Genomic DNA, 27,199 nt, shown 5'->3' with positions numbered 1-27,199 from the left:
GTAAACTAATGAATTGTGATGAATGAATCCTTATTAAAACAAATAAGGTATAACAGTTGTATTCAACATAACAAGAACAAAACAGTTGTATTGGATTTGGGAAGACTGGTTGTACCATTAACCTAGTTGAAAACTGTTGTTGTTGGGTGTTTTTTTTTTTTTGGAAGTGTTCATATTTGTCAGTCGTGCCTCATAACAGGGATGTGAACATAATGACTGATTGATCCTTATTAGTTGTGGAGGGGAAAAATCACATTAACCTGGTCTGCATGATTATTTTTTAAATTGTACATGGCTCTTTCAGTTTCCCATCATCAAACAGAAACCATGAATAGCAGATTATTGTTTCCTCAAATTATCCATGGATAAAAAGAAAAGATGCATAAAGACAATTTAGTTAACAGGAAAAATGCAAAAAGATGCACAGAATGTGGATGGGATCCTGAAATGCAATTTTTAAAAAAATAATAATAATTCTTTTATTGATAACTGAACTTCTAGCCATTTCATACCAATAGCTCCATAAGGTGCCCACAACTGCCTGTCAGGAAACCTCTGCTTCTTCTATTCTCATCTTTACTGACTGAAATGAAAAGAAGTGAATGCATTCAGTGTGTCAAAGTAATGTAATTGATTTTGACTGTAGACCCTTGATGCAGAATTTTGAGCGCCCCAGTCTTTTGATCTGGATTCACTCTCCCAGATGCCTAAATCTAATTTGTAGACCCAACTAGAGTAAACCCAGTGACTCAAAGGGAATTTGGTGAGTCAGCAACACTGATGTAAGTTCCAGTGAATCAATTGTTCCATTCCAGTTTTATCTAAACTGTTAAATTTAGGCTAAAATATCTCACAGGCCACTACTGAGAATCAATTGTTGTTGATGTTGTTGTGTACCTTCAAGTCATTCCTGACTTATTTCAACGCTAAGACAACCATATCATGGGGTTTTCTTGGCAAGATTTGTTAATATGTGATTTGCTAAAGCCTTTCCCTGAGGCTGAGAGCATGTGACTTGGCCAAGGTCACCCAGTGGGTTTTATGGCTGAATTGGGAATCAGCCCCTGGTCTCCAGAGTTACACTCCAACACTCAAACCATTAGGCCATGCTGGCTCCCTACACAAAAATATAAATCAACCAATTCCTCTTTCCTCTTTCCCACAGGTTTGGAAAGAATTGCAAGAGACTCTTCTTATGAGCAAGAAGGAAAGGTCCAATTTGTCATTGATGCTGTGTACTCCATGGCATATGCATTGCACAACATGCATAAAGAACTTTGTCCTGGATATATTGGTCTGTGTCCACGGATGACTACAGTTGATGGTAAAGAGCTTCTTGGTTACATTCGAGCAGTAAACTTCAATGGTAAGTTTGCACTACTTTAATCTTATCTAAGTATGGTCCCCAAATGGCATGGATTTCCACTCTCCCACCTCATCTTTATATAGGACACTTCCAGGCAGAGGATTAGAAACAATTCTCTCTTTCTCTTTTTTTAAAATCATCTTTTTAACCTGCTTTGAAAACCAAAATGTACTTTTCACACAATATCAGTCTTTACTAGGAATGGGTAAAAGTTAAAATTCTGTTTCTGCCTAAACAATTCAGTGGGAAATTGATATTTTGGAAGCAATTTATGCAAGACTATTTATGGGATGACCTCAAATGGCTGTGAAAGTAAATGTGCCCATTAAAGGAAAAAGAACTCTTGTTTTAAATGTCTGTAATCCTGTTTCTTAATTAAGTAACCTGACAGAAACTTCCTTCATCTGTGTTCTGATCACTGGCAGGATTGGTCTCCTTCTGTCCATGCAGGAGGTGCCTGGTAAAGTAGGTTTGGAGGGGAGTTACAATGATGAAAATACTGTCACAGTGATGATGAAGTAGTGCTGGTGAATGCAAAACAATTACTTAGATTTACTCAGCCATAACTGCTTCATATTCAGATCACTACATATTAATGAATTTGATACTATTGCCAAAATTATACCCCCCCCCCAACTTATTTTACTGACACCAACTGTATAGGGACAAGGAGATCCGTTCTGCTGTTAACTGGAGTCTGGCTGAATGATGTTTCCATTGTTTTTTTGGTTTTTGGTTGGGGGAAGGGGTTAAGCCATGACGGGTTACTGAGTTAACTAAGAGCCTGTACAGACAGGCCAAAATAAAGCTGCTTCAGGTCACATTGGAAATATGCTGTTTAAATGAGGCATGCATCCTAAGAGGCCAGAAGCCACATGAAAGCCATGCTCCATTCCTAAGGACTGGAGCGCAGCTTTGGCGCAGCTTCTGGCTTCTTAAAATGTGTGTGTCATTTAAACAGCATACCTCCAAAATGACCTGAAGCAGCTTTATTTTGGCCTGTTTGTATGGGCTCTAAACTAAGTACCTGATACAGGATTCCAGCCATTGTTTTTAGACTGTCTTAATCGTTTGCCTGTAGCAGAAGTTTGTGTGAATCTTGTTTCATATAAATAATGGAAGAATCACCAATTTCCTGCTCCCAGGAACTTCATTGACAGTGTTCTTACACAACTGTAAGGACCCATTCACACTATACAATTCAACTTTTAACTGCCATAGCTCTTTCTATGGAATCCTGAGATTTGCAGTATAATGATAGATGTTTTGAATTCTCCTCCAAAGTTCTCCTTCTAGTGCATCACCAAGCTATCAATCCCATGATTCCATAGGATGCAGCCACAGCAGTTAGCGGAATCATACTACTATAATGACACTTACAGTTAGTTTTGTGCAAAGGGCTGATGCACGCAGCCCATTTGCTCCATCATTTGTACAAGTCTGCAAAGGATAGTTCATTGTGACATCTGAACTCAGGATTGTGATTTATTGCTGGCTTATGATCCTTGTTCGTTTGGTAACAGCAACCTAATATCCCAAGTTCAGGTGTCATGATCAGCTATCCCTGCTTAGTTATACTTGGTTGCACAAATTGAAAAGTAAAGCAGGAACAAGCAAGTTGTGTGCATCCACAGGTTGTTTGTTGCCAAGAATCCTAGTTTATCACTACATATGATCACAGCCATTGTATCTCTCTGTGTTATTATTTTACTATGTTTTATTTTGATTGTAACTCGCCCCTATCCTCCGGGGAGAGGCAGGCTATAAATAAATATTATTATTATTAAAAATATTATCTAACCTCAATAATTTGACAAAGGTAATGCATACCAATAGTACATATTTTTCAATGTCTTTATCCATAAAATATAGCTGTCAATTGGCCATTGGTGGAGATACAGCTAGTGTTGCCTATATGCATAGACAGAGAAGGCTTTTAGGGAAACTGCTTAATGTATATTAGCTGGGGGAGAAGAACAGTGAGCCCTGGTAGTGCAGTGGTTACATCCTGTACTGCAGCCACTCACTCTTAACCATAAGGTTGTGAGTTCAATACAACAGGCTCAGGGTTGACTCAATCTGGCATCCCCCCCCAAAGTCTCTAAAATGAGTACCCAGCTTGTTGGGGACAATTAGCTTACACACTGTAAACTGTGCTTAAGTGCACTGATAAGCGGTATAGAAATGTGCTTGCTATTTCCATTGCTATAAGATGAGGATGAAAGAAGGTTCTCTGAAGCTTTTGCTCCCTTCTGAAAAATAAGAGTTGTGCTAGTGCTAGATTATATTTTATACTGTTTTCAAAGGAAATGACAGGAGGTTCTTTACAGTATTATTCTTTCTGCCAGACATGCCTGGAAACCATAGGCAGAATAGCACTGTCTGTCACACTACACTCCAGTGACCTCAGCTGCCAGCCTTCTTTTTTAAAAGCACAAGGTCATTTTTAGTTTAGCTTCCAAGTGGAAGCTGCTTTTGCTTCAGGTAATGCACCAGAAAAAATCATTTCGCTGATCGGTACATTTGCTGTGGTATGCATTATTTCCTCTCTTGATAAATGTTCTTTTGGTTTTCCTTTTGAAATTTCCATACAGGAAATTCTAGATTTCAAGTATTAAATAAAAATGACAGTATCCAGCCAGTGTGGACCATTTGTATCTTAAACTCTGTTGGTCCCAGTAGGTCTCCTCTAAACATGACAAGGGATGTGTCTACGCTAGCCAGGTCAAATCCAGTGCAACACCACAGCATTGTTATGCACACAGCCCAGCTGGGCCGACACCATGTCAGCCCTGCTGGGCTGTTCCCTCAGTGCCACCACTTCCTTGTGAGCAGGAGTATGGTACCTTTGCAAACAACAAAGAGGGGTACGGTGACACCTCCTTGTTCATATGCCTGGGCACCTGTAATTAATATGAATGGGGCACACCAGGCAGCTTGGCAGCAGCCCTGAAAATGAACCAACCCCTTTCCCTGCACTGCTCAGCATGGGGAAAGGTGATGGCATGGCTCTTGGTGTATGGACAGTGGATTAAGCTGAATCAAACCTTCTTCAGCTGTTCACCTGCCAAAAGAACCCAAGACCATCCCGAGATTTCTGGGAAACACTGGGTTTTTCCTGAATTTTGCTTAGTGCAGAGCAAAGTTGGGTTAATGACCAGCAACCACAGTATCCCCCTGGATGTAGCTGTACAGCGTAATGACTGCCAGCACTGATCTCAGAGTGAGTTTGGCATTTCCCACGGTGTAGACAAGTCCTAAGTCCAACACCAACAGCCTGTATGTTTAACAAACTTAAATGAAAATATTCTATGAAAAGTGGGTTAGCCATTTTGTGATACCTCTGCAGATGAGGTACACAAGAGAGGATTTTTGGTGGTTGTTTGATTGGTTTACTTATGATCAACAGTTTGAAAAATTTAAATATCTGGTAAAGAAATTTGGGATAACATTTGTCTTTACCTTGACCATAATGGATGACTAATGATAGAACTATGTACATAGTGAAGATAACGTCTGATTTTCTATTTGCTAGTTTTGTTGTGCTATTGTGTTTTTTATTATTTATGTTTTTAACTAGTTTCAATTTTTAACATTTAAAAAAATCTGTTGTAAGCTGTCTTGAGTTCTGAACTAGAAAAATGAGGAAAAATAATAATAATAAGGGGGAGGAGGAGGAGGAGATGCACAAAAGTAGTAAATAACTGAGTTATTTACAACAGCACATATTTTCCATGGGGCCTCTATGGGAGTAGGAATTATATTTTCATCTACCTTGGATGCCTTTTGATCTGCCTCAACTCTATTTTGTAGGAGAAAGTGTATATGCATGTGTGTTCAAGTAACCTCACCTGTCATCTTATGGTGACCAAATGAACTTCATAGGACTTTTTTTTAAAGTCAAAGGCATACTCAGAGGTGGTTTTTCTATTGCCTTCCTTTGCAATATAGCCTAAATCATCTGGTACTCATTGGCAGTCCCCAATCCAAGATCTAGTTTTCCTACCTGATCGTTTGGGAATGTTAAAGCCAGAGTTGGCCCTGTTATGGAGCAAAATGACGTCTGCTTCTGGCAGAACCATGAAGGGAAGTTAAATAAAGGCCTGTAAGAGGGTATATGTAACATTTAGATTCTGTTTTAAACAGCAAAATCCTTTGGGCTGCCAATGGTGAGGTATGGGACATTAAATAGAAATCTGGCATTAAATAGAAATCCTGTGGCCTGTTACAGACTGCCAAAATAAAGCTGGAGGTATGCTATTTAAAAGATGCATGGGTCCTAAGAGTCCGGAGGTCGCGCCAAAGCCATACTCCATTCCTAAGCAATGGAGTGCAGCTTTGGTGCAGCTTCTGGATTCTTAGGATGCATGCATCATTTAAACAGCATACCTCCAAAGAGACCCCAAGCAGCTTTATTTTGGCAGTCTGTAACAGGCCTATGCATATCTTGTTAAAAAGATGTTTTAGAGTTGTGTCATCTTAATGCTGAGAAGATAAGGGGGAAATCAGGCAATATATCACTGCATTCAAACCTTTCCATCTTCTACCTAGTTGTACAGAAAAATAAATTTAAAAAAACCCCAAAGCTTTATAGGTGCAGGAACAAAGTATCTCTCTCTTTCTCTAATATAACTAGTTTCATAGAAAGATAGTTGTATGGTAGTCCATTTGATCTCCAGTGTGTCTTGAATGTGTGTCATGGGATCCAATATTTTTCAAGGTAACAGGAAAATCTGAGTATTTGTTTTTAATGTGTTTCATCTATTTTGTGTTGTCTGGGAGGAAGCTGGAGATGGTGTTTTTAGAAATATTTCTTCCATTCAGACAAGACATGTGTTCCTAGAAGAAAGTGTTCTCCTCTGATAATGTTAAGCAATTAAAAAATCATAACATAATGTTACCTTACAAATAATATCAAGCCAACATTATGTATTTGTTGGAAATTCACCATTATAGTCTTAGTTCTTCTTATTTCTGGGTGATAGGCAGGATTAGACATTATATATGGTACTGTATACACCCACGCATATTCGCACACTTGAACTGAATAGTTCAATTAATAAATAAAACATTTGGCTTCTGTCTTCCTCACTTGCTTAAAATAAAAGTGAACTTGTAGCCAAGGTGGCAGGTTAGAATACTTCAACATTAACATTCTGTTAATGAATCCAAGTGGTATGCATTGAACCATTATGAGAGAGAGAGAGAGAGAGAGAGATTAACTGCATCCTTAAGGGATCCTGAACAAACTTGTGAAAAGTGCTGTTTGTTTGCTTTTTCATCATATACACATACACAGCAAAACTCAGTATGTTTCAGCATTTTTGTTTGTTTGTTTGTTTCCTTTAAATTTGCCTCATAAAGAAAGTTTCCCCATCCTGTCAAAGGGATTCTGCAACTTTAATAATGCCTCTGGTTATGAGCTATTTAGGAAGTGCTGTGTTTTAAAATGGTTCAGCTTGACCTTGGAAGTTCAGAGTATTTCTGTATACAGGATATTATGGAGCTACTAATGCAGTATAGTTCCCACACTAAATGCCCTAAATGCACCAGATCCCATCTGATCTTTCAAGCTGAGCAGGTCAGCCCTGTTTAGTACTTGGGTGGGAGAAAGTAAATGAATATCAGATATTGTAGGCTCTATTTTAGAAGAAGGAACAGACACCTCTGAGTATTCCTTGCCTAAGAAATGCCTATGAAATTCATGGGGTTGGAATAAATTGACAGGTTACTTGAAGGGATACCCCCCAAAACAAACAAACAAACAAACAAACAGAGAACAGAAGAATTCAAAAGCATTAGTATTTCATCTAAGTGTGTTGACTATAGCAAAGCATGCGGACTATAAAGCACAAGCCTGAAAGCAAGAAATGTATTTGGTAATTTGTGAACATGAAGATCTAATGATTGATAACTGGGCACCCAGAGTGTTACAGTGTTCTGTTACCCATCCCATATTATATCTAGGCAGTCTGACATTGCACTGTGGTCCAGACCAGGGGTGAGTTTCACAGAGCCCTCCTGATATCATTGGACTACAAGTCCCAGCAGCCTAGGCAGCATAACCAATGTTTAGAAATTCTGGGAACTGTAATTCAACAAGTTCTGGGGGGCTAAATTATTCAATTCCCCAGCCTAGGTCATGGATGCTTACTGTTGGTGTTTGTTCCTCCTCAACCCATTAAAATAAACTTTGGATAGTGAGGAATACATCAAGAAAGTTTTGGATGCAAATGCAGTGGGTTGGTAGCAAACGACATATCTCCTTTGCTTTTAAATGAAAATTAGCATTTTGCCTTTGTCTGGGTAATCAGATGCACAACATCTTATTTTATTGCCTCTTGTTTACTTGGGCTTGAGTTGCAAGAAAAATCTTATTCCCCCAACGGCTTCATCTACGTAATAGTCAGTGACACTTTCATGACAGCAGAGTGATCAGATCCTCCATAGCACAGTGAACCGATCTAATTGATATGACATTGAATTTTGTTTAGCTGTGTTTCCACAACTTTAAATTTAAAGCAGTGAATATCATTTCTCTCAATGTGAGCTTAATGGAAGTAGCACATCAGGGTTTGTCACAGGATGAGGGCACAGAGTGGTTATTTGTCATTTTCTGAATGTAAATCTAGCATCTTGTGCTATTACTTTTGATTTGGAGGTAGCTAGCAATCAAATGAAAAGCAAGGCATATTGAAAACAGAATCAATTGCTTCTTGTACGCAAGGTATTTTGGTGACTAATCCTATTTCATATGGAAACCTGGAAGTCTTCCATTTCCATAACATTTTAAGAGTACTTTATTGGCATAATAATACCTGTGACTGATGGGAGCTCTTTAGAGGTATGTAACAGACCCAGAATATTGTGATGTTATATATTTAGATGCTGGTGCCTTACATTCATAGAAAGTAGAGGAAAATATAACATAAATAACATTTACTGGGCATTTGATTCAGAAACCTATGTGGCTGACTGAGTGTGACTGAACTTAAAAATAAGAGTTAGCATGAGTCCAGACACTAGTTTATAAGAAAGCCACCATCAGAGAAAAGTTGTTATATGTGGAGTAGGGCCTAGCTGTAGGAGTACCCCTCCCTATGTATCTGTTTGAGAACAGTATTTGCACATGGGGTCCTTCTCTGTCTCCCAACAGTGGACAAACATGGCAATGCTCCCTCTTTGGAGACTCAAGCCACGCCAAGATGGTTCTAAGTGCCACCCCAGTATTAAAACCTTTGGAGACTGAGGGTGCAAGTACACTGTAGAAATAATGCCGTTTGACACACCTTTTAAGTGCTGTGGAATCCTGGGATTTGTAGTTTTACAAGGTGCTTAGCCTTCTCTGCCAGAGAGTGCTGGTTCCTTACAAAACTGCAAATCTCAAAATTCTCTAGGATGGAGTGGTGGCAATTAAAGTGGTATCAAACTGCATTATTTCTACAGTGTAGATGTACTCTAATTTACTCTGTTTTAGCTTTTAATTGGTGTCATGTTTAAAGTATGTATTTATCTTGGTTAATTTTTAAATGATTTTGGTCAGGAATTGTTTTAAATTGTTTATAATGTACACCACTCTCAAATCCTACAATAAAGGGTGGAAAGAAATATTTAAATAAAATAAATATTTTTGCCTGTAGTTGTACATAATTCTGTCATTTTTATATTTAAGAAGGCTATAGCACACTGTAAGAAATAAGTTACAGTATTTTGAGGTTCCTGCTCCACTATCTTATTTTCCCAGGCAACACACCAGCTAAAACAAAATTACATTTCAGCATGCATACTTTAAAGAAATGTGACACAGTATTCTAAAAAATAAAATGCACATAAAAAGCAATATATGAAATATGAAAAAATATGCACAAAAATGTGAGGGGAAATTGCATACCCATGTGTATATTAAGAAAATGTATATGAAAATTTTAAAAAATCAGAAAATGTTTTGGAAACATGGTGGAGCCCATTTAAGGTTGGACAGATGATCTTTTCAGGCAGTCCCCTACATGTTAGAGTGGATGTATGTGATAAACAAAATACACAGAAGCTATGTGTCACAGCCTTTGTTTAGTGTCTAGAAGGATATAGTGATGAACACTACACACACACACACAAACATTTTGTTTGAAACAATTTGACAATGTACTCCCATTTTTCCTCTGCAAAGTTGTTTGGCCTATGTGGTGTTTCTTAGATTCTCACAGTATTCACCCAGGTAAGTTAGCAAACATGTAGTGACTATCTCATGGCCACCTGGAGCAGTGCAACTTAAGTGGTGGCATCTTGTCTGGTGTTGGTCTCTGAGCTGTTGGCTGCCAGTCTCGAGTGAGTTTCCAGAAAAGAAAGAAATAGTTATAGCTGAGGGGCATAAGTATGGTACTGGACTCTGACACAGTGGAGGGAATTTGCCAGCCCCCTGCCCCTTGGCATATCAGATACCTTGAGAAGCACTGTCCTACAGAGTTTATGACTGAGCAGAAAGCGGCATTCAAAATTCTGTCATTTCACCATTTTGGTTCTCAGTATCCTGGAGGTCAGGAGGTAGATGTTTCAGACATTGAAGTAGTTGTACAAATACTTAGTTGTAGCATATGTTGTATCATGTCACCCATCCACCAAGAATATGGTTGGTCAACAAAGTTTCCTGTTCATGGAACACTCACTCCCTCTATAAACCAATGATGCTAAACATAGGCAGTGGCATTGGTGCAGTCCTTTGAACTGTGTGCGCCATCTTCAAAATAGTCCACTGGAAAGAGTGCTGGGCCTGGACTCATTATTTGGCTCATGTGTGTTGGGTAGGACAATCTGTTCATTATTATCAGTTTGTAAAAAGGGAACATCGGTGTCTCAAGTAAGTATCCTGGATGCAATTGGTATGGTAGCTAAGGAGATGTGGGCCTGTTTTTTTCCTGGGATAGATTTCTTTACGCTTGATGCATTTAATATATTTAATTTAATAATTAGTCTGATATAAAACAAACCATTAAGAAGTATAAGAAGCAAATAAATCACAACAGTGTTTCCAACCTAGCTGTTATTAAATGTGGAAATGTGAATAGAGTTTGGATGTCATGAGAAAAGAAAAGATTCACAGCTAGCTTAGCAATGCTGACCCAGTTTATACAAGGTCAGACCACCAAACCATTGAAGAACTGCAGCTGTTCTGCAACACTTGTGCCTGCTTGCCTGCTGTTATGGGCTGATCAAGAGGAGGGGAACATATTGCATAACTACCCCTTAAGCATTGTATTTGATAAGTATGCCTGAGTGTGCATTTTTTCCTAAGGTGCTGAACTTCTGTGGATTCAGGCAAAAATGGAACATTCATCAATACAGACATAACTTGCTCCAAGGCAGTTTTATAAAGTGTTTAAGCTGTCAACCTCTTTCCATACCAAGGATAAGCAGGCATGGTGGATGCAATAGATACTTTCTGGGGTAGTGGTAAAATGACAATAGAATAGATTGGCCTGCCCATTACTGAAACTACTCTTCTGTAGTGAAACATACAGATAAATAGTTAAGTTTGATGTACCTCTTTAAAACTATAGCTGTGGACATTTTAACACCAGCCTTCTTTGTTTTCTGGATCATAATTTTAGGATAAAAATTTAAGCTATTCTATGGCCCAGCTCAAATATGTATTAAATTATAGTTATAACATTACATACATGACTCTCATGGCTCATGTACTAAACTTACACCCCTTGCTACAGCTGTGAGAAAATCAGGAGCCTTCATTTCCATTTTCAGCTAACCACAGATGCACAGTAAGTCAGTATCTAAAGAAACAGCTTCAGACTGTTAATACTAATCACATTAGTATTAACTAGTTAATACTAATCACATTTCAGAATTTAGATAACACAAATAAAACAACAGTGGTTGCTTAAGAATGGAAATTAATTCTTCCAATCTCAGTCTTGTAGCCATGCTAGAAGAGGACAGGGTATGCAGGCTCATTTCTTAAGATCTTAACTGTGAAATGCAGAATAGACATAGTTGAATGCAGTCTACACAAGTATGTCTAATAGCTAGAAATGAAACAAAAACCATTCAGGTATCTTTGGGATTCCCAGATCTCTGGAAGTGGGCCTTCTTTTCCAATCCTCAAGACAAGGAAGAAGAATCTCAGGATTATGCCTCGAAAAGTATGGTGTATGTGTCTATGTTCCGCCTTTGTTAGACTGAGGGGCTAAGCAGACAGGCCAAAAGGAGTGGCTAGAGGGTGCTCTGGCCCTGATTGCTAGAGGTCCGTTGCAACTGGATGGCCTGCTCCTGAAGCAGGCTGCCCCCACAATCCTGAATGGGCCGTTGGCAGGAGTGCATTAAATTTGCTTCTTTTGCCACTGGCTTTAGGCCACCATAGCCAGTCTCAGAGCAGCTTCTGGCCACTTTGAGACGTGCATTGTCTAAACATCACCCTCCTGCCTTACTTGGTCCATCTGTTTTGGGCCTTACTGGGGACAGGGTTGAAGTTTTTTTTAAACAACAACAACAACAAGATGCTCCATGCAGCTGTGGTTGATGCTTACAGCATCAGACCATGACATCAACAGATTGCCCCCTGTAACTTCACGCTTGAAACATCATCAACATTGACACATGGCATTACAAGTAGTCATCCCTTGGTCTAAGGTTTTGGCCCTGAAATGTCAAGCAAGAGGTAGACCTGACCTGGGAACTCTAGGTATCATGCATATGTTGCCATGACTGGTAAAACATGACAACTGTGACAACCCTAGGTAGTGTATGTACAGTAATTTGTTAGGATAGCTGGTTCAGCTGGCACAGCTGTGCTGTTATGTCAGAACTAGGCAATCCTTCTCTTGTTTTCCTCATAACAAAGCACAGCTAGAAACTGATCACACAACAGTGGCTATGATTTCCATGTAACATTGAGTTCTGGTTCCTGTCCATTAGGCACTATCTAGGAAATGTGGAAGATAGCACGATAGAGCACTCCCAAAGGGAACATTGGGACTTCTCAATTTAACTTCCTAAATTGTGGCTTCCTAAGTTTCATAAAGCCTTTTGTACCTATAGTCATATAAATTGAATTTCTCTGGTCTTATTTTGAAACCTTTGTGTATGGATTTTTTAAAATATAAAAATGTGCATACATCAGAAGCAATGAAAATATAGGACCCATTCATTCATTCATTCATTCATTCATTCATTCATTCATTCACAGTTGTAGTAGTAGCAGCAGCAAAAACAAAAAGCACAACAAGAACAAATATTGGGTGGTGTGAACTTATTTAGTGGTATAACAACACAGCCTTGCATCCTTCTGTAGGTCACTAAAATGAATACCCAGATTGTTGGGAGCAATTAGCTTCCATGTTACAAACCACTTAGAGACTACTTAGTTCTATATGAAGTGGTATAGAAATGTAAATGCTAAATGCTATTGTGAATATGATTTTCAAAGTTTTTGAACTTCTTCCTCTAATCAGTAGCTCTGCCTGCCTTTTTTCTTCCTGTACTGCATTTCACTGTTCATACAAAAAGACCACTCACAAGACTTGTTAAATGTGTACAAAAGCAGAAGAATGGAATCAGCTGCATGAATCAGCCCCAAGGCAAAGGATTAATGGGCCTTCATATGTTGCATTATAATACAGTTTTTAATTACATGATTAGCTAAAATCAAGAATAATGCATAATGAATAAGGAACAAAGGGGGAATGTAGCTTGACAATAATCAGATCATATTATGCATGAATAGTATTCTTTATCTTGTTTATGTATGGGTATGGGATGATGCCTATTATTTAAAAGAAAGCAGATAGAACATTGACTTACTATTACAATTAAGATCTTGGATAATTCACTTACTCTTGTGACATGAATGTTATGGCTAAATATCAACATAGAATGTGACATATGGATATATCATATTACACAGCTATGCTTTTAAAGATGAAGGATGATGTTCTCACTTATGAGATCCTTCGCAAGCCCCTTCTTTCTGTTGCATCACCCTCACAGGTATGGTGAGAACATAGGAGACAGGCCTTTGAGGACAAAAGGCCTCAACAGACCAGTGATAAACACCGCCCTCAGGGCAGAGTGGGGGTGTGGTGTACACATGACACATGCCCTGATGCTGACCTGATGCTGCAGTCACGCCATGCACCTGACCACATGACAGGCAGTGTCACGGATCTTCTTTGGTGCTGTGTCCAGATGACGCAGTGCCAAAAAGAGCACCAGAATGTGCCGTGGAGGTGGCAAAGGCACCTTTTCTGCAGCACAAAAAGGAGCTGCTTTTTGTGGCTCCTTTTTGCACCATGGAAATGCCAGATTAGGGCTGTGGCATGTAGTTGCCATGGCCCTGTTCTGGCGCTGAAAGGGGTGGTCTATTCAGCCCCTGACTCTATAATCTCTATCCCACTTAAACAATAAGCAGCACTTTCTGTTATTTTACACCAGGTTTTTAAAATGGGTTGCGTTTTTAATTGGTTTTCTTTCTTTTTGTAGTTTTTCTTAATCTTTATACTTTTTGAATTTTTTTTAAAGCACAAATAAAGACATGAATACGTGGCAATACATAAATGCTTATGTGGTGTTGTTGGTTTTTTAAAAAAATTATCCCCTATGCTCTCCCATCTCTCTTACCCTTACTCACCTTATCCCACCGCCTGTGTCTATAGACTGTTATAAAGATCTATTATTATATTAGAATCATTCAGTCCTTCATGTAGTCAGTCTGATTGTTGTGATTTATTCTTTTACTTCATTTTGTTGTAGTGCCTATGTTACTTCTATTTTCTTTTGGTTTTCCCCCCTATACTTTCTAACCTATAATGTTTATAATTAGGTTTAATACTTTTTGAAATTTAACTATGTGTTTTTTATTTCTTTAAACCACCTTGAATCCCAAATTGGGGGGGGGCAGAATTTAAATCAATGTGGGAAGGAGGAGGAGGAGGAGGAGGAGGAGGAGGAGGAAGAAGAAGAAATAAGCTCTGTCGAAAAGTATACTGTAACTATTCACAGCTAGTTACAAGATATAATGTGAAAATTGTTTCAAAGACATTTTCCCCTTTGACAATAATTCCAGAGGAGTTGGTCTAGCAAACACTAGAGTATGATTTGGGGTGTGTGTGTGTGTGTGCGCGCGCGCGCGTGCACTTGCATATAAACGTATGTATACGTGTGAACATATCTGTACCTGTATATGGCCAATATATTAATTCTCCAAATATTTTCAAAATATTATAAATTATTACCAGAGCAACAAGAAAGAGTTTATGTCATGTAATGCTATTTACAGTGCTCCCTCGGGTTACGAAATTAATTCGTTCCGCTGCCGCTTTCGTAACCCGAAAAGCCTTCGCAAGCCGAAAACCCATAGGCGCTAATGGGGAAAAGCCGCGATTTCGTGTGAAATAGCGCCGAAAAGCACCAAAATTTTTTTCGTAACCCGAAAAAACCTTCGTAACCCGGAACAGTTATTTCCTATGGGATTTTTTCGTATCCCGGAAATTTCGTAACGTGGGTATTTCGTATCCCGGGGTACCACTGTAATACAATCTGAGATTCCCTTATATAAAATGCTAGGGACCAGAGATGTTTTCAACCCAGTTGAACTACTACAGTGCCTACAGACAGATGCAACTTTAGAGCTAATTGAAATATGCCAACAAATATGGAAAACAGAGTGGTGGCCAACAAACTGGAAATGCTCGATATACATACCAATCCACAAGAAAGGAGACACAAAAGACTTCAGCAGCTATAGGACAATAGCACTAATCTCACATGCAAAATAACAAAATTCTGCAGCATAAACTCCAAATATACATGGGAAGAGAAATTCCAGAAATGCAAGCAGGATTCGGAAAAGGAAGGGGCACTAGGGACCACATTGCAAACATGCAATGGCTAATGGAGTGTACCAAAGAATATCAAAAAAGAATCAGCATGTGTTTCATAGACTACAGCAGGATTGTGCATGTCATTGTATTCTCAATTACCATAAGAGCAGGACAGTGAAGGAAGCAGACAGAAAGAAAATCAACTTGAAGAAGATCAAATGTAGTGCTGGAGAAGAGTACTTAGGATATCATGGACAACCAAGAAAACAAACAAATGGGTTCTTGAACAGATCAGACCAGGGCTCTCTTTGGAAGCTAAGATGATCAAGTTGAGACTATTGTATTTTGGCCACATAATGAGAAGGCATGGATCACTAGAAAAAACAATAATGCTAGGCTAGGTAGATGGTAGAAGAACGAGAGAAAGACCACAAACCAGATGGATAGACTCGGGGGGGGGGTATGGACAGGGGCTTGCAGGATCTGGGCAAGGCAATGAAAATAGGGATTCTTGGAGATGTCTCATCCACAGGGTTGCCATGAGTCGGAACCGTCTCAAGAGAAGCTAACAACAAGAGGTGTTTTGGATTTTGGATTTAAAAATATTTTTTTGAATACTTGTATTTGCATATATGTACATAACGAGATATCTTGTAGTTGAGACCCAATTTGTTGTTCTTTATTTATATAGTGATATCTGTTTACATGGTACTTTATACCTACAACAACCAAAAACAGTGGATTCTGCCAGAGGTGTGCAATCTAAAGTCTAAACACAAAAATAATTTATGTTTCATATACACCTTCTATATATAGCCTGAAGGAAGTTTTATACAATATTTTTTAATAATTTTGTGCATGAAAAGGTTTGTGTACCTCAAATCACAATCCACAATTGGTACTTTTTAGTGTGTTACATATTGTTTTAGAGAATTAGAGTTATTCACATTTATCTTCTTTTACAGGGGTCCTGCACCCTTAACCCCAGCAAACGTGGAGGGCTGAATACTTCATATTAATAAAGTCAAAGTGTAAAGCACTGGAGAAGTCTCTCAGATCTTAGCTTCAGTAGCCTATCACTGATACATTACCCACTGCACAACTAGCAGTCTGGTTCTTAGTAAGCCAGGTGTAGAAAATTCTATGAGTCAAGGCTTCTTTCTATGCCTTGGAATGAGCTTTTAAAAATTCATTTTTGGACTACATCTCCCTTGCTGACTGCAGGATTCTGGGTATCCTAATCTAAAACAGTGATTATTCCAAGCTTTGCTAGGAATCAGATATTGGAAACATGAGTTTTAGGACTATATCTCTCTTGAAGCTTGGTAGTCTAGTGCCAAAAGGAATTTTTCAAATATCTCCTGCAGTCATCTTGAAGAGTTTCTCCGTTTATCTCCCGAGTTTGCCAGCTTACCTCACATGTCAATCCAGACACCCCAGGCACTGTGAAACTCTAACATGGAAAAGTCCAATTACTCATTGCCAAAAAAGAAGAAAAAGGCAGGGAGATGGAAAAAAAGAAATGCATAATCAAAAAGAGTACAAAAGAGAATAGAAAGTTGCATAAAATATCTGTAAAGATAATACAAAGCTGGGTAAGATGTTCACATGCTAATTTCTATTTATAGATGCAGATATAGAAATAATTACTATAATTTAAATAGAAATACTCTGTGTCTCACCATAGCAGTTGGCTGGCATAATGGATTTGAAAATTTAATTGCATTTTTCTAAATCTGAAAGGATAGCAGAACCAAAACATTGTAGCATATTTGTGGTTAATTCCTTGTTTTTTCATTCTTCTTTTTCCCCCCAATCCTGTCATATTCTGCTACTCAGGTTTGAGCATCAGTACACTATTAATTGTGCAGTTCCCACCCTGTTCTTTCCCAGAGTGTCAGATAACATTACCTAAAATGTTCTTCATGAGACTGGACTTAGCTATTGAGAACCAGTATATCCAAACCACTCTTGTACCATTTTTGGCAGTGTCTGTGACATTTCAAACAATGGAGTCAGTGGCCAAGAAAAAATCTATTCTTTTTATATGGATTTATGTAGGCACCTGAACAGTGTCAGATATATATATATATATATATATATATATATATATATATATATATATATATATAACTTAAAATGCTCTACATACGTTCTGAATAAATGAGTAATGCACAGGTAATAGTTCCATGTGTGCCAGACCAGTAAAATAAGTTCTAACATAGTTTACTGCATCTCATAGTTTACAAATGAGAAAACATAATTTGGACTAGTGTGGACAGTAATGACTTCCCAAGAGATGTACAGCAATAAAGAATTCACAACTTGAATGTTTGGAAACTAGAATGAGAGTATGATGAGAAGGAGATTTTTTTTAAAAGTATGATAGGAAGCTAGGGTGTTTCCTGAGGAAAACTCCATTTATCTACAGTTTTTTTCCCATTCTGGAGAGCTGGTACAAGCTCTGTACCTCATTGGAATGTGGCACACACAATTATATGAAGTAAATTTTAGTTCTGGCATTCTAATTAGAATAGCAATACATGGAAATACACTGTTTCCTGGTTTAAATCTTAAGATGCATGGCTGTTTTTGTTCACTCTTCTGAAAATATTAATGCAGTTTTCTATTTGCTGAATTCTGTAGTGAGAAATGAGTGGTGAAAAATGTAAGTCTGTAAAAGAAAATCGTATTCTGGTGGACATTCAAGACATGAAAGGCAGAACAAGAACCATTGTGAAGTTATGGATGGCTTTTGGTATGTCAATATATATAGTCAGAGCCTGTCCAAACTATTGTAAAAAAGCAAGATCTCACACAACAGAAAGCTTCATTAATTACTGGTTAGGACTTTCTGGGAAAGCATTTTTCAATCCACATGAATCCAGCCAGGAGAGAGGGGAAGGAGAATGAAGGAAGATGGTCAGTCAATCTGGCCAACACTCAGATTTCGTAATGGTATAGAGAATAGGACACCATAGATCTCTTCTGTGCTCACTGTTGTCTTTGGAGACCTGGATGGGTCTATTCTAGAATGAAGGTCCTGTTGTCCTGCACCCATTGAGGAAATCCACTTTAACCAAAATTAGATAGCCACACTATTGTGGGCGGGGGGGGGGGGGGGGGGGGGCTATGATCTATCTTGGAATAAAAGCAAAAACAAAACCCCAGAATAGGTAACATCACAATTGTTATGTTTGTGCTAGGAATTGTTTCTGGATATACCATATAAAGAAGGTGGGTTGTTTAAAAAAACAAACCAAACCATGAGAACTTTAGCAACAGAAAGAGCAACCAAGAGGAACATTTATTTCATTTATTTTCCCCCTGTTCTTCTTCAAAGTAACTTTTTGGCAGCTGACAGATCCCAATTATGTACAGGTTGTGTGGATAGGCTTTCTTTTTATGAGACCTTATTTGCATTGTGGCTGAAGATTGTATATGGATGAAAGTAGTAAACAAGAGCTGAAGCATGTGAGGTCAGGGTTGGGCCTTGGTTGTTATAGTCGTTCTATGGCCACAGCTGTGATCATCTTTCTCATTCACTTAAAATGTGTTCCATGGCACAGGAGAATAGTTTCAACGTGAAAACTCATGTCTCAATTCAAAATCACTTGTCATAATAATGCAGAAATTGTTAGTGAAGGAAGTCTGAAATTTGCAAAAGGATAGTCATAAATAATGTGTCACAGGGCATCTTCTGTCAAAGGGCATCTTCAAAGAGAAAGCTTTGAAACATATTTGGCATGAGGTTTCTACATCAAGGGAAGCTTAGATGACTGCACCTTTGCTCTCCGCATGTTTCAGATAGCATGGACATGGACCAAATTGCAGCATAGTAAATATTTTGGAAGCAATAGCTATGCACAAAAGCTGAAGTGACAGTTTATAGGACCATTTTGAGAAGATCATATGGCTGGCATGGGATTGATAATCAAGATCAGCTTTTTCCCCAGTGTCACTTTTAGGGATAGTGGCCTTCGTCCTGGCCATTTGAATTAATGCTGCATACTCAAGAAGGTGGGATGGTCAAAAAGGATGGATGCATCCCATTTCTTGTTGTGCGCTCCAGTCATTAAAATATTCTCATTATGAAGTAAAAAGGGATTCACAGATGTGACAAGAAAAAGAGTACAGAAGGTTCTTTAAAGGACATGGAGTGTTAGTACAAAGAGGCTTCATTCACAGTTCATTTAGGTAAATGGAAAGTTACTGGCTAACTCAACAAAACAATGAAAGTCATTCTTCACGCAGGTCACCAATGCTGACAAATTGTCTACATTCCTCCTTTGAAGAGAAATCAGCAGCTGCTAAAAAGTTGAAAGCATTCAGGTAGACATAATTCTCTGAGGCAACAATTACAGGCAGGATAAATTTATAATCAGCCAGCATTGCAGGTTTAGCTAGGATATAATATTTAAATATTATTTATTTGCTCTAGGGATTTCAGTATTTACAAAGAGTCAACTGCTTTTCAAATCTGTGTCCATGAACACTGTGCCTCATCCACAGTTATGATTGTGAGGAACTGGAAAAGCAAGTGGAGGAAGTCTGAAAAGCAACCTTCTTGTCAAAATAGCACAAATTTAATGGGAAAGTGTGCAAGCACGCACGCACACACAGACACACCCCCACACTTTAATATTTTTTCAGCAAGTATGGATATCATGTAGACTCAGTTTAGCTGTGAAGCTAACTGGGAGGTCTTGAGCCAAGGTATTGCCTTCCTGTAATAAGATGGAATTATCCAATTAATATTGGAGGGCACCTTGTCCAGCTGTAACTTGATTACTTATAATGTGAAATTGTTGTTTGAGAGCCTCTATAGACCAGCATAAAGAGCCAGTGTGGAGGTATGGTGACCGCCTGCCCTGACTCCTCCTCCACACCACTGCATGCCACCCATCTGACCAAATGGCAGAGAGCATCATGCCGTGCACACACTGCACCAAAGAAACAGAGAGCAGCCACCACTGTGGCTAGGGTACCCTTTCTGCGGTGCAAAAAGGACCCATTTTTTGCAACTACTTTTTGTGCTGCAGAAAGGCCAGATCGGGGCCACAGTGTGTAATTCCTGCAGCCCCAATCTGGCGAGGAAAGGGGTGGCTGCAGGCCACTCCAAAGGGGTTGTATATTGAGCTCCTGAGTTAACTTCAGTTATATGGACTCCACATGTATATTACAGTGAACAGACAATCAAGGACTGCTAGTGGCAGTTATCCCACTGCAAGATATTGATGAATCTGAAAATAGCCTTTGCCTAAAATACTATGACATATTAATGTTGCATAAATGACACATCTGTGGTTTCCACAGTATATTAGTGTCTAACTAAACATGGAAAAGCCTTGAGGCAACATTTTTTGGTTGTTGTTAATTCTTGATTAAGTTGTTATGGTAAAACTTCAAGTCAAATGAGGCCCAAATAATATAGCTGTAGGTAAATGTTTCCTGCCTGCCTGCCTGCAAGCAAACAAATAAATCTGGTTTACTCTGCAAACAGTGTAGTATTAGCCAATCATTCACTGACTGGTTCAAAACACACTGCAGAAATAATCCAGTCTAAGACCACTTTAACTTCCCTGGCTCACTGCTAGGAATCCTGGGAACTGCAGTTTATTGTGGCACCAGTCAAAAATAGTTTTTTTAAAATGCACAGGAAAATATAGTTTGTTCTGACAGAGGCCCAAAACACATAGGCAAAATGATGAAGCTTAAGGCTGCCTTGGGGGCATTTTTTACATGACACATGCCCCGAATGCGGCCTGAAGCCACGCCGATAGAATCTGCTTCTTCTGGCACTGCAGTTCAGGACCTTGGTGCTCGCCTAGATTGGAATTGGGCAAGTATGGTTCCGTGGTCCTGGAACGAAGGGTGCTAGTGCTCTCTCCTACCACTCTATTTGGCCCATCTATTTTGGGCCAGAGAGGCTAAATGTCTGGAAAAAACCCTGAATTCCCAGAATTCCCTAGAACTGAGCCAGAGCAGTTAAAGCAGTCTCAAACTGGATTATTTCTGCAGTGTATTTTGGATGTATGTCAGCTATTTGGTGGGTGAAGCACTAAGAAAACATATTTTTCAGGGCTACATTGCTAGTGTTTCTGGAACCAAAATAACCACATTGGCTTTGGAATTCTGGAAACAGTTGTCCAAACAGCCCCTCTCTTTGATCTGCATTAACAGGCAAAACCATAGCAACCTACTCTTCCTCTATCTTTCATAGTGGGGAAGCTGCATCTCCCCTTTGATACAAGGCAAGAAGGGAAGTGCAAAGATGCAGAAATAATAAAGTCATATTAATTGCATCTTTAAGAAGAAATTTCTTGTTAACGCTAAGTATTTAATCAAGTCATAAATGGTTTCTTAGAATGTACATGAAAGTATAATTTGCTGTACTAATATCAATATCACCGTTAGTATACTGACCACATTCTCAAGCCTGCTTCCCTTGTAAAGACATTTTGGGTAGGGATAATCTTCCTTAAAACTTTTTGATCCCGTTTCCCTTAGAACTTTGTTCGTAATCATTTTCCTCCACTCCTGCTGTTGCTTTTGTATTATTTCTCCTGCTTCTTTAGATAGTAATGTAGCCAATAAGGGATCAGAAAAAGCATGTGATGGTATCACAATATTAAGGCCATATACAGTCCAGCCTCAAAGGCCAGCCTGGGGGCAGAGTTGGGGTGTTGCATCCAGATAATGCATGCCCTGACTCTGCCCCCAGGCACCTGACATCACATGCTGCTCCACAGAGCACACGGCATCATGTGCTCCTCTGGTGCTGCATCCATATGACGCAGTACTGAAGGAGCACTATATAGCTACGCCACTACAGCTTTTTTCAGCCATTTTTTGCAACTCCTCTCCCCTCCAAGAAAAGCCGGATTGGGGCTACAGCGTGAGGTTGCTGTGGCTCCAATCTGGCTAGGAAAGGGATGGTGTCGCAATCTGTTGTGTCCCTAAGTTACTATTCATGATGTAGCATGAAATAATATCAAAAATAAGAGATGAAATGCATTTACATTACAGAAATACTTCCTGTGTGGAGATGGAAATAATATTAGAAAATATTTGAGAAAAGATTGAAAAATATGTTTCTGATACTGACACTGACAAGGAGAAATGTGGACTGATAATATTTTTCCCAGTTTGATTTTATTCTGCACAAAATTCATAGTTTTTGAGTCAAAAACAACATTTTATGCACAGAAAATAATATTTCACAGAAGTCCCCAACTGCAAGACTTTTTTGTGCAGGAAGCAATGGTTTCTGTAGAGAAAATAAAATTTCTGTGCACAAAGTGCCGTTGTGTGTGCAAAAATAATCCATGTACACAGAATAGACCAGAAGTGAATAGTCTTCAAAAAGACTTTTGGAGAATTAATTGTAGCAGGGAGAAACTTGCTAAAATACTAATTGCTTCCTCCAAGAATAAAAATTAACGAAGAATTGCATTCCTATGGTTTACCATAACTGAACGGGAGCATTGTAACAATTGTACAGTTCCACATTTTTCGTGATGACACTCCCCCCTTCAAAAAAGAATAGGACTTTGAATGCTAGTAATATTTCCACCCTCCTTTCCACTCAGCCTTGCTTTCCAAAAGTATGTTTTATGGCAGTTTTTGTCATCTTTTAAAATTACATAGCCACTCTTTCCGCTGGCCTTAAAATGCAAAATTCCCTGTCACTGTTAACATCAGGGGAAACTGCTGCTTGATTTGGTGGGGCGGGGGGAGATGTCATTTTGAGATAGCTTCCTGGAATGGATGCTCATTATTCCATTCACACAGTTGCCATTTGAAAAAGAATAATTAAAGGGAAAAAAGATAAACCATGATTACTCATAGAAATCTGAAACAAATCCAGGGAAAAGAGAATGAGGGAAGTATAATCAGTTTAGCTTTATCTGCCAGACTTTATTATGAATTTTAAAGCCTACAGATGCGTTGTTCAGATTCAATCTTCAGACACTCCAGGAAGCAGAATGCTAATGCACGTTACCAAGATTTGCTCTGTTTAATGTAACTTTCTGGGCATGTTGTCATATGCTTTATATATAAATGGAGACCAGCTGACTGATACATTCTACAAGCACAGATTCAAAAGAAATGCAGGTAAATTGAAGAGTTATTGGGGCTTTCTGCACCGCCATTTGGGACGTCCGGAAGACGTCCCATTTTAAAAAAGGGGCGTCTCTTATAGACGCCCCTGGGCCTAGTACGGACTCTGTCCGTACAAGATGGCGCCGGCCCTTCTACATGGCTGGCGCCATCTTTGCGTATCGGACGCTGAGTGTCCGTACGCGTTGCGTCCTTTGTGACGTAGCGAGTGCGCCCCTGGCGCCTCGCTACGTCACAAACGCGACGGAAAAAGAAGCTCCATTTTGGAGCTTCTTTTTCGGTCCGCGCGGGAGTCGCGCCGTCTGAAGGCTCCGGCTCCCCCGCGGACCTACCGGCGACGGCGGCAGAGCACCGCGAAGTGGCGGTATGTACCCCGCCATTGTATTACACAGAAAAGGGTTACATCTCAAATATAACACACACACATCCCAGTAAATAACTCTAGAAAACTAGAATAGATACATTGAACTTGGTGGGATTTTAGTAAACATGCGTGGGCTTACACTGACCATTTTTCATTATGATAAACCTGTTATCTGGGTTTATTTGAAAAAGATTGTGTCAGACTGGTGTAGATTTTGTTGTTCTACTACAACATATGTATGCTTATTAAAATGACCAGATCAAGAACTCTTTAAAATCTGTCTGGCCACATCACTGAGGGTCTTCAGATGTCATTCAAAATCATCTCTGTAAGGGATTGGTTGATACTACTAGCTTGTGTGGGATATTCTTTCTCTCTAGTTGATTACTATTGATGTTTGAGTTTCCACTGTACTCATCTGTTTTGCTGCTATGTATTCGTGTATGTTTGTCTATCGTATTTGTATACCACATGAAATAATAGGATCTCCGAGAGGTTTGCATGGTTATGTTAAATGTAGTGTATTAATATGATTGCTGTTATCTATTCTGGATCATCTGTAGCTGTTGCCACACTACAGAATCAGTACACTTTGACAAAGCTTTAACAACAATGGCTTGATTCTATGGGTTCCTGGAATTTTTAGTTTTTTGTTGCACCAGAGATCCCTGACAGGGAAAGATAAATATCTCACAAATCTACAGATCCCAGAATTCCATAGCACTGAGCTATGGCAGTTAAAGCAGTGTCAAACTGTATGAATTCTGCATTGTAGATGTGGCCTATGAGAGAGGAAATAAACTTCCTTGTGGACTACTAGACTGGACACCTCCTACACCATTCAATAGGGGCTTTATTATTACTGCTGCTGAAGACCATTGGTTGCTGATCTGAGTCGTCCATGACTTTCAAGGTTCCTGCACTGAGTTGGTTGTAGCTGAAATTCAGTGGGGCAGTTCTCTAAGAGGGTGACAGTGTTACCTCTTATGTGTAGGAGGTGTGTAGGAGCTAAACCATAGAGACCTGCAGGGGCAATACACCACCCCAACTTACAAACAGGAAATGAAGGGAATGGGAAAACAAAATTATGGGGATTTTATTTGTTTATTTATTCAGTGCTGTTAAATTCCAGTGGTCTGCTTCTAGTGATGGCAGCAGCCACTAGGACCAGTAGGGGTGGCAAAATGGTGCAGGATGCATGCAACTCTTGGACCATACATTATTCATTTCTGATCTATGGGAATAGAAAACTACAACATATGTATTCTATCACCATATCTGTTCAACATGCATGCAGAAAATATCATATGCAAGGCACGTTTAGACTCAGAAGAAGGCAGAAGAAATATCAAGAGACTAACAGACTGTACAGACCAGCCAAAAGGGCTGACATCAGGGTGGAGTGGGGGCATGGAGAGTGCACGCTTTATGGCCCAACTCCATCCCCAAAGTGGCATCATGCCACCTGTCAGACTAGACAGTGGGCAGCATCACGGCATTTATTTGGTGTAGCGCTTAGATATGCTGCACCAAAGAAATGGGGACGAGCTACACAGGAGTGGCAAGCCTGCCCTTTTTCCAGGCCAAATAGAAGTAGCATTTTGTCGCTTCTTTTTGGCCCAGGATCGGAGCCGTGACTTGTGGTTGCCGCAGCCCTGATCCAACGAGTAAAGGGTGGCACAGAGCTGTACCTTACCCACGATCTGTTTTGCCCCTAAGATATTTAGACAACACTATACTACTAGAAGAAAATAATAAAGGCTTGGAAGAATTACTAAAGAAATTTAAGGAAGTACAAAGACAGGCTTACTGCTAAACATAATGAAAATAAAAATGATGACCATAAAAGATCTAAGTAAATTCAAACTACATGATGAGGAAATTGAAATAAAGATTTTCCACCCCTCAGATCAATCATTGATCAGAAAAAAGACTGCAGTCAAGAAATCAGAAGAACAGTAGAAATGGGATGAGAGAGCTGGGCAGTGAAGAGAGCTGATAGAAGAAGATTCAGTTCACTTTAGAAGTGGTGCTGGAGAAGAGTGCTGAGGATACCATAGGTAGCCAAAAAGACAAACAAATGGTTCCCAGAACAGATCAGGCTGGAAATCTCCCTGGAGGCCAAGATGACTACAGTGACATTGTTGTGCTTTGGCCACATCATGAGAAGACATGACTCACTAGAAAAGACAATTATGGTAGGAAAGTTAGGGCTGAAACAGATGGCCCAGTAAAGCCGGGTTGTAGTCAGCTTGGGGGCATGGCATTTAGACACACCACACCCCCAAGTCTCCTGGAAGCCATGCCAACAATTACATGCCAGTCAGCTTGTGTGTGACTTGGGGTCACTTGCCCTGCAGGCGGCAAAAAGCCAGCTCCAGCAGCAATGGGGCAGCTTTTTCTGTCCCATATAGGAGCAGATTTTTTCCACTCTTATTTGGGGTGGACACTGGCTGGATTGGGACCACAGTGTGCAGTTGCCGTGGCCCCCACCCAGCTTTCTCAGGCATGGCTTGAAACCTTCAGGGTTGTCTGTTTTGGCCCTTAGATATCAGTAGAAATAGAGGAAGAGTGTATACCAGATGGATAGACTCAATCAAGGAGGCCACAGTCCTAAGCCTGCAAGACCTGAGCAGAGTGGTTAAGGATAGGGGTTTCTTTGGAGGTGTTTTATTCACTGAATTGTCATGAATTGGATTCAATTTGATAGCAGTTAACAACTAATGAAAAATAGATAAAAGAAATGCATCCCCTTTATTGTCTCCCAATTCTAATTGAGTTCAATTCCTTGTTACATATTATCATCCTGAATTAGTGTGTGTGTGTGTGTGTGTGTGTGTGTGTAAAACTGAATGTGCTTGTGATATATATATATATATATATATATATAACCTGCTCTTCAACATGAAACGCTCTCAGTGCACCTTACAGATTGCTAATTTGACAAATCCTTGCCTTTATAATAAAAAAGACAAGATACAAAAGGAGGAGGGCATGGCAGTGGGGAAGAGGGTCAAGTCCAGCAGATACTGCTTATATATATGAAGCTGCTGAAAACAGCAAAGAGAATTAACAAATTAAAATAGGAATTGTCAGAATTTCATCACAGCAGAAGAGCCTTCTGGCCAATGAGTGTATGTCTGTAGACTTCATGAAGATAAAGAGTTTATCTACAGTCAAACAAAAAACTTTAGATGACAGGAGAGCAGCCATGGATGATTATGTGATATGTTTAGAGTTGCCTTGAGTAATAATGACAGCTAATTATTCCATCAGTCACTTCGTTTTGATTGAGTGAAGCTAAGCTACTGGATAGCCTACCGTTTGAAAGCTAGCATAATTTAAGTGTTACAATACACCACCTTAATAAATTGAAGTCTGCCTCTTGAGCTATCAGTCTGATTTAAAACAACAATGATGTTTTCCTATACCTCACAATAGAAACAGGATGTATCATGATGGGTAAATTATTTTCTGGAAATATATCTTGCAAACAGATTATTTGAAGTTTGATTT

The 27,199-nt window shown here is 39.3% G+C and overlaps 1 protein-coding gene across 4 annotated transcripts in view; it reads left to right on the top strand.

Moving 5' to 3' along the window:
* GRM8 (glutamate metabotropic receptor 8) overlaps window positions 1-27,199 on the top strand; it is a 588,148-nt gene that overhangs the window by 374,112 nt on the left and 186,837 nt on the right. For all 4 annotated transcript variants that reach the window (XM_042470814.1, XM_042470816.1, XM_042470812.1 and 1 more), the window contains exon 7: window positions 1,166-1,366. In XM_042470814.1, the coding sequence (XP_042326748.1) occupies window positions 1,166-1,366 (201 nt within the window). The remainder of the gene's footprint in view (window positions 1-1,165; window positions 1,367-27,199) is intronic.

Source organism: Sceloporus undulatus, chromosome 5 (assembly GCF_019175285.1).
Source record: "Sceloporus undulatus isolate JIND9_A2432 ecotype Alabama chromosome 5, SceUnd_v1.1, whole genome shotgun sequence".
Taxonomy (NCBI): domain Eukaryota; kingdom Metazoa; phylum Chordata; class Lepidosauria; order Squamata; family Phrynosomatidae; genus Sceloporus; species Sceloporus undulatus.
The sequence above is the reverse complement of the archived record's forward strand: the minus strand, read 5'-3'. Positions and strand labels throughout refer to the sequence as shown.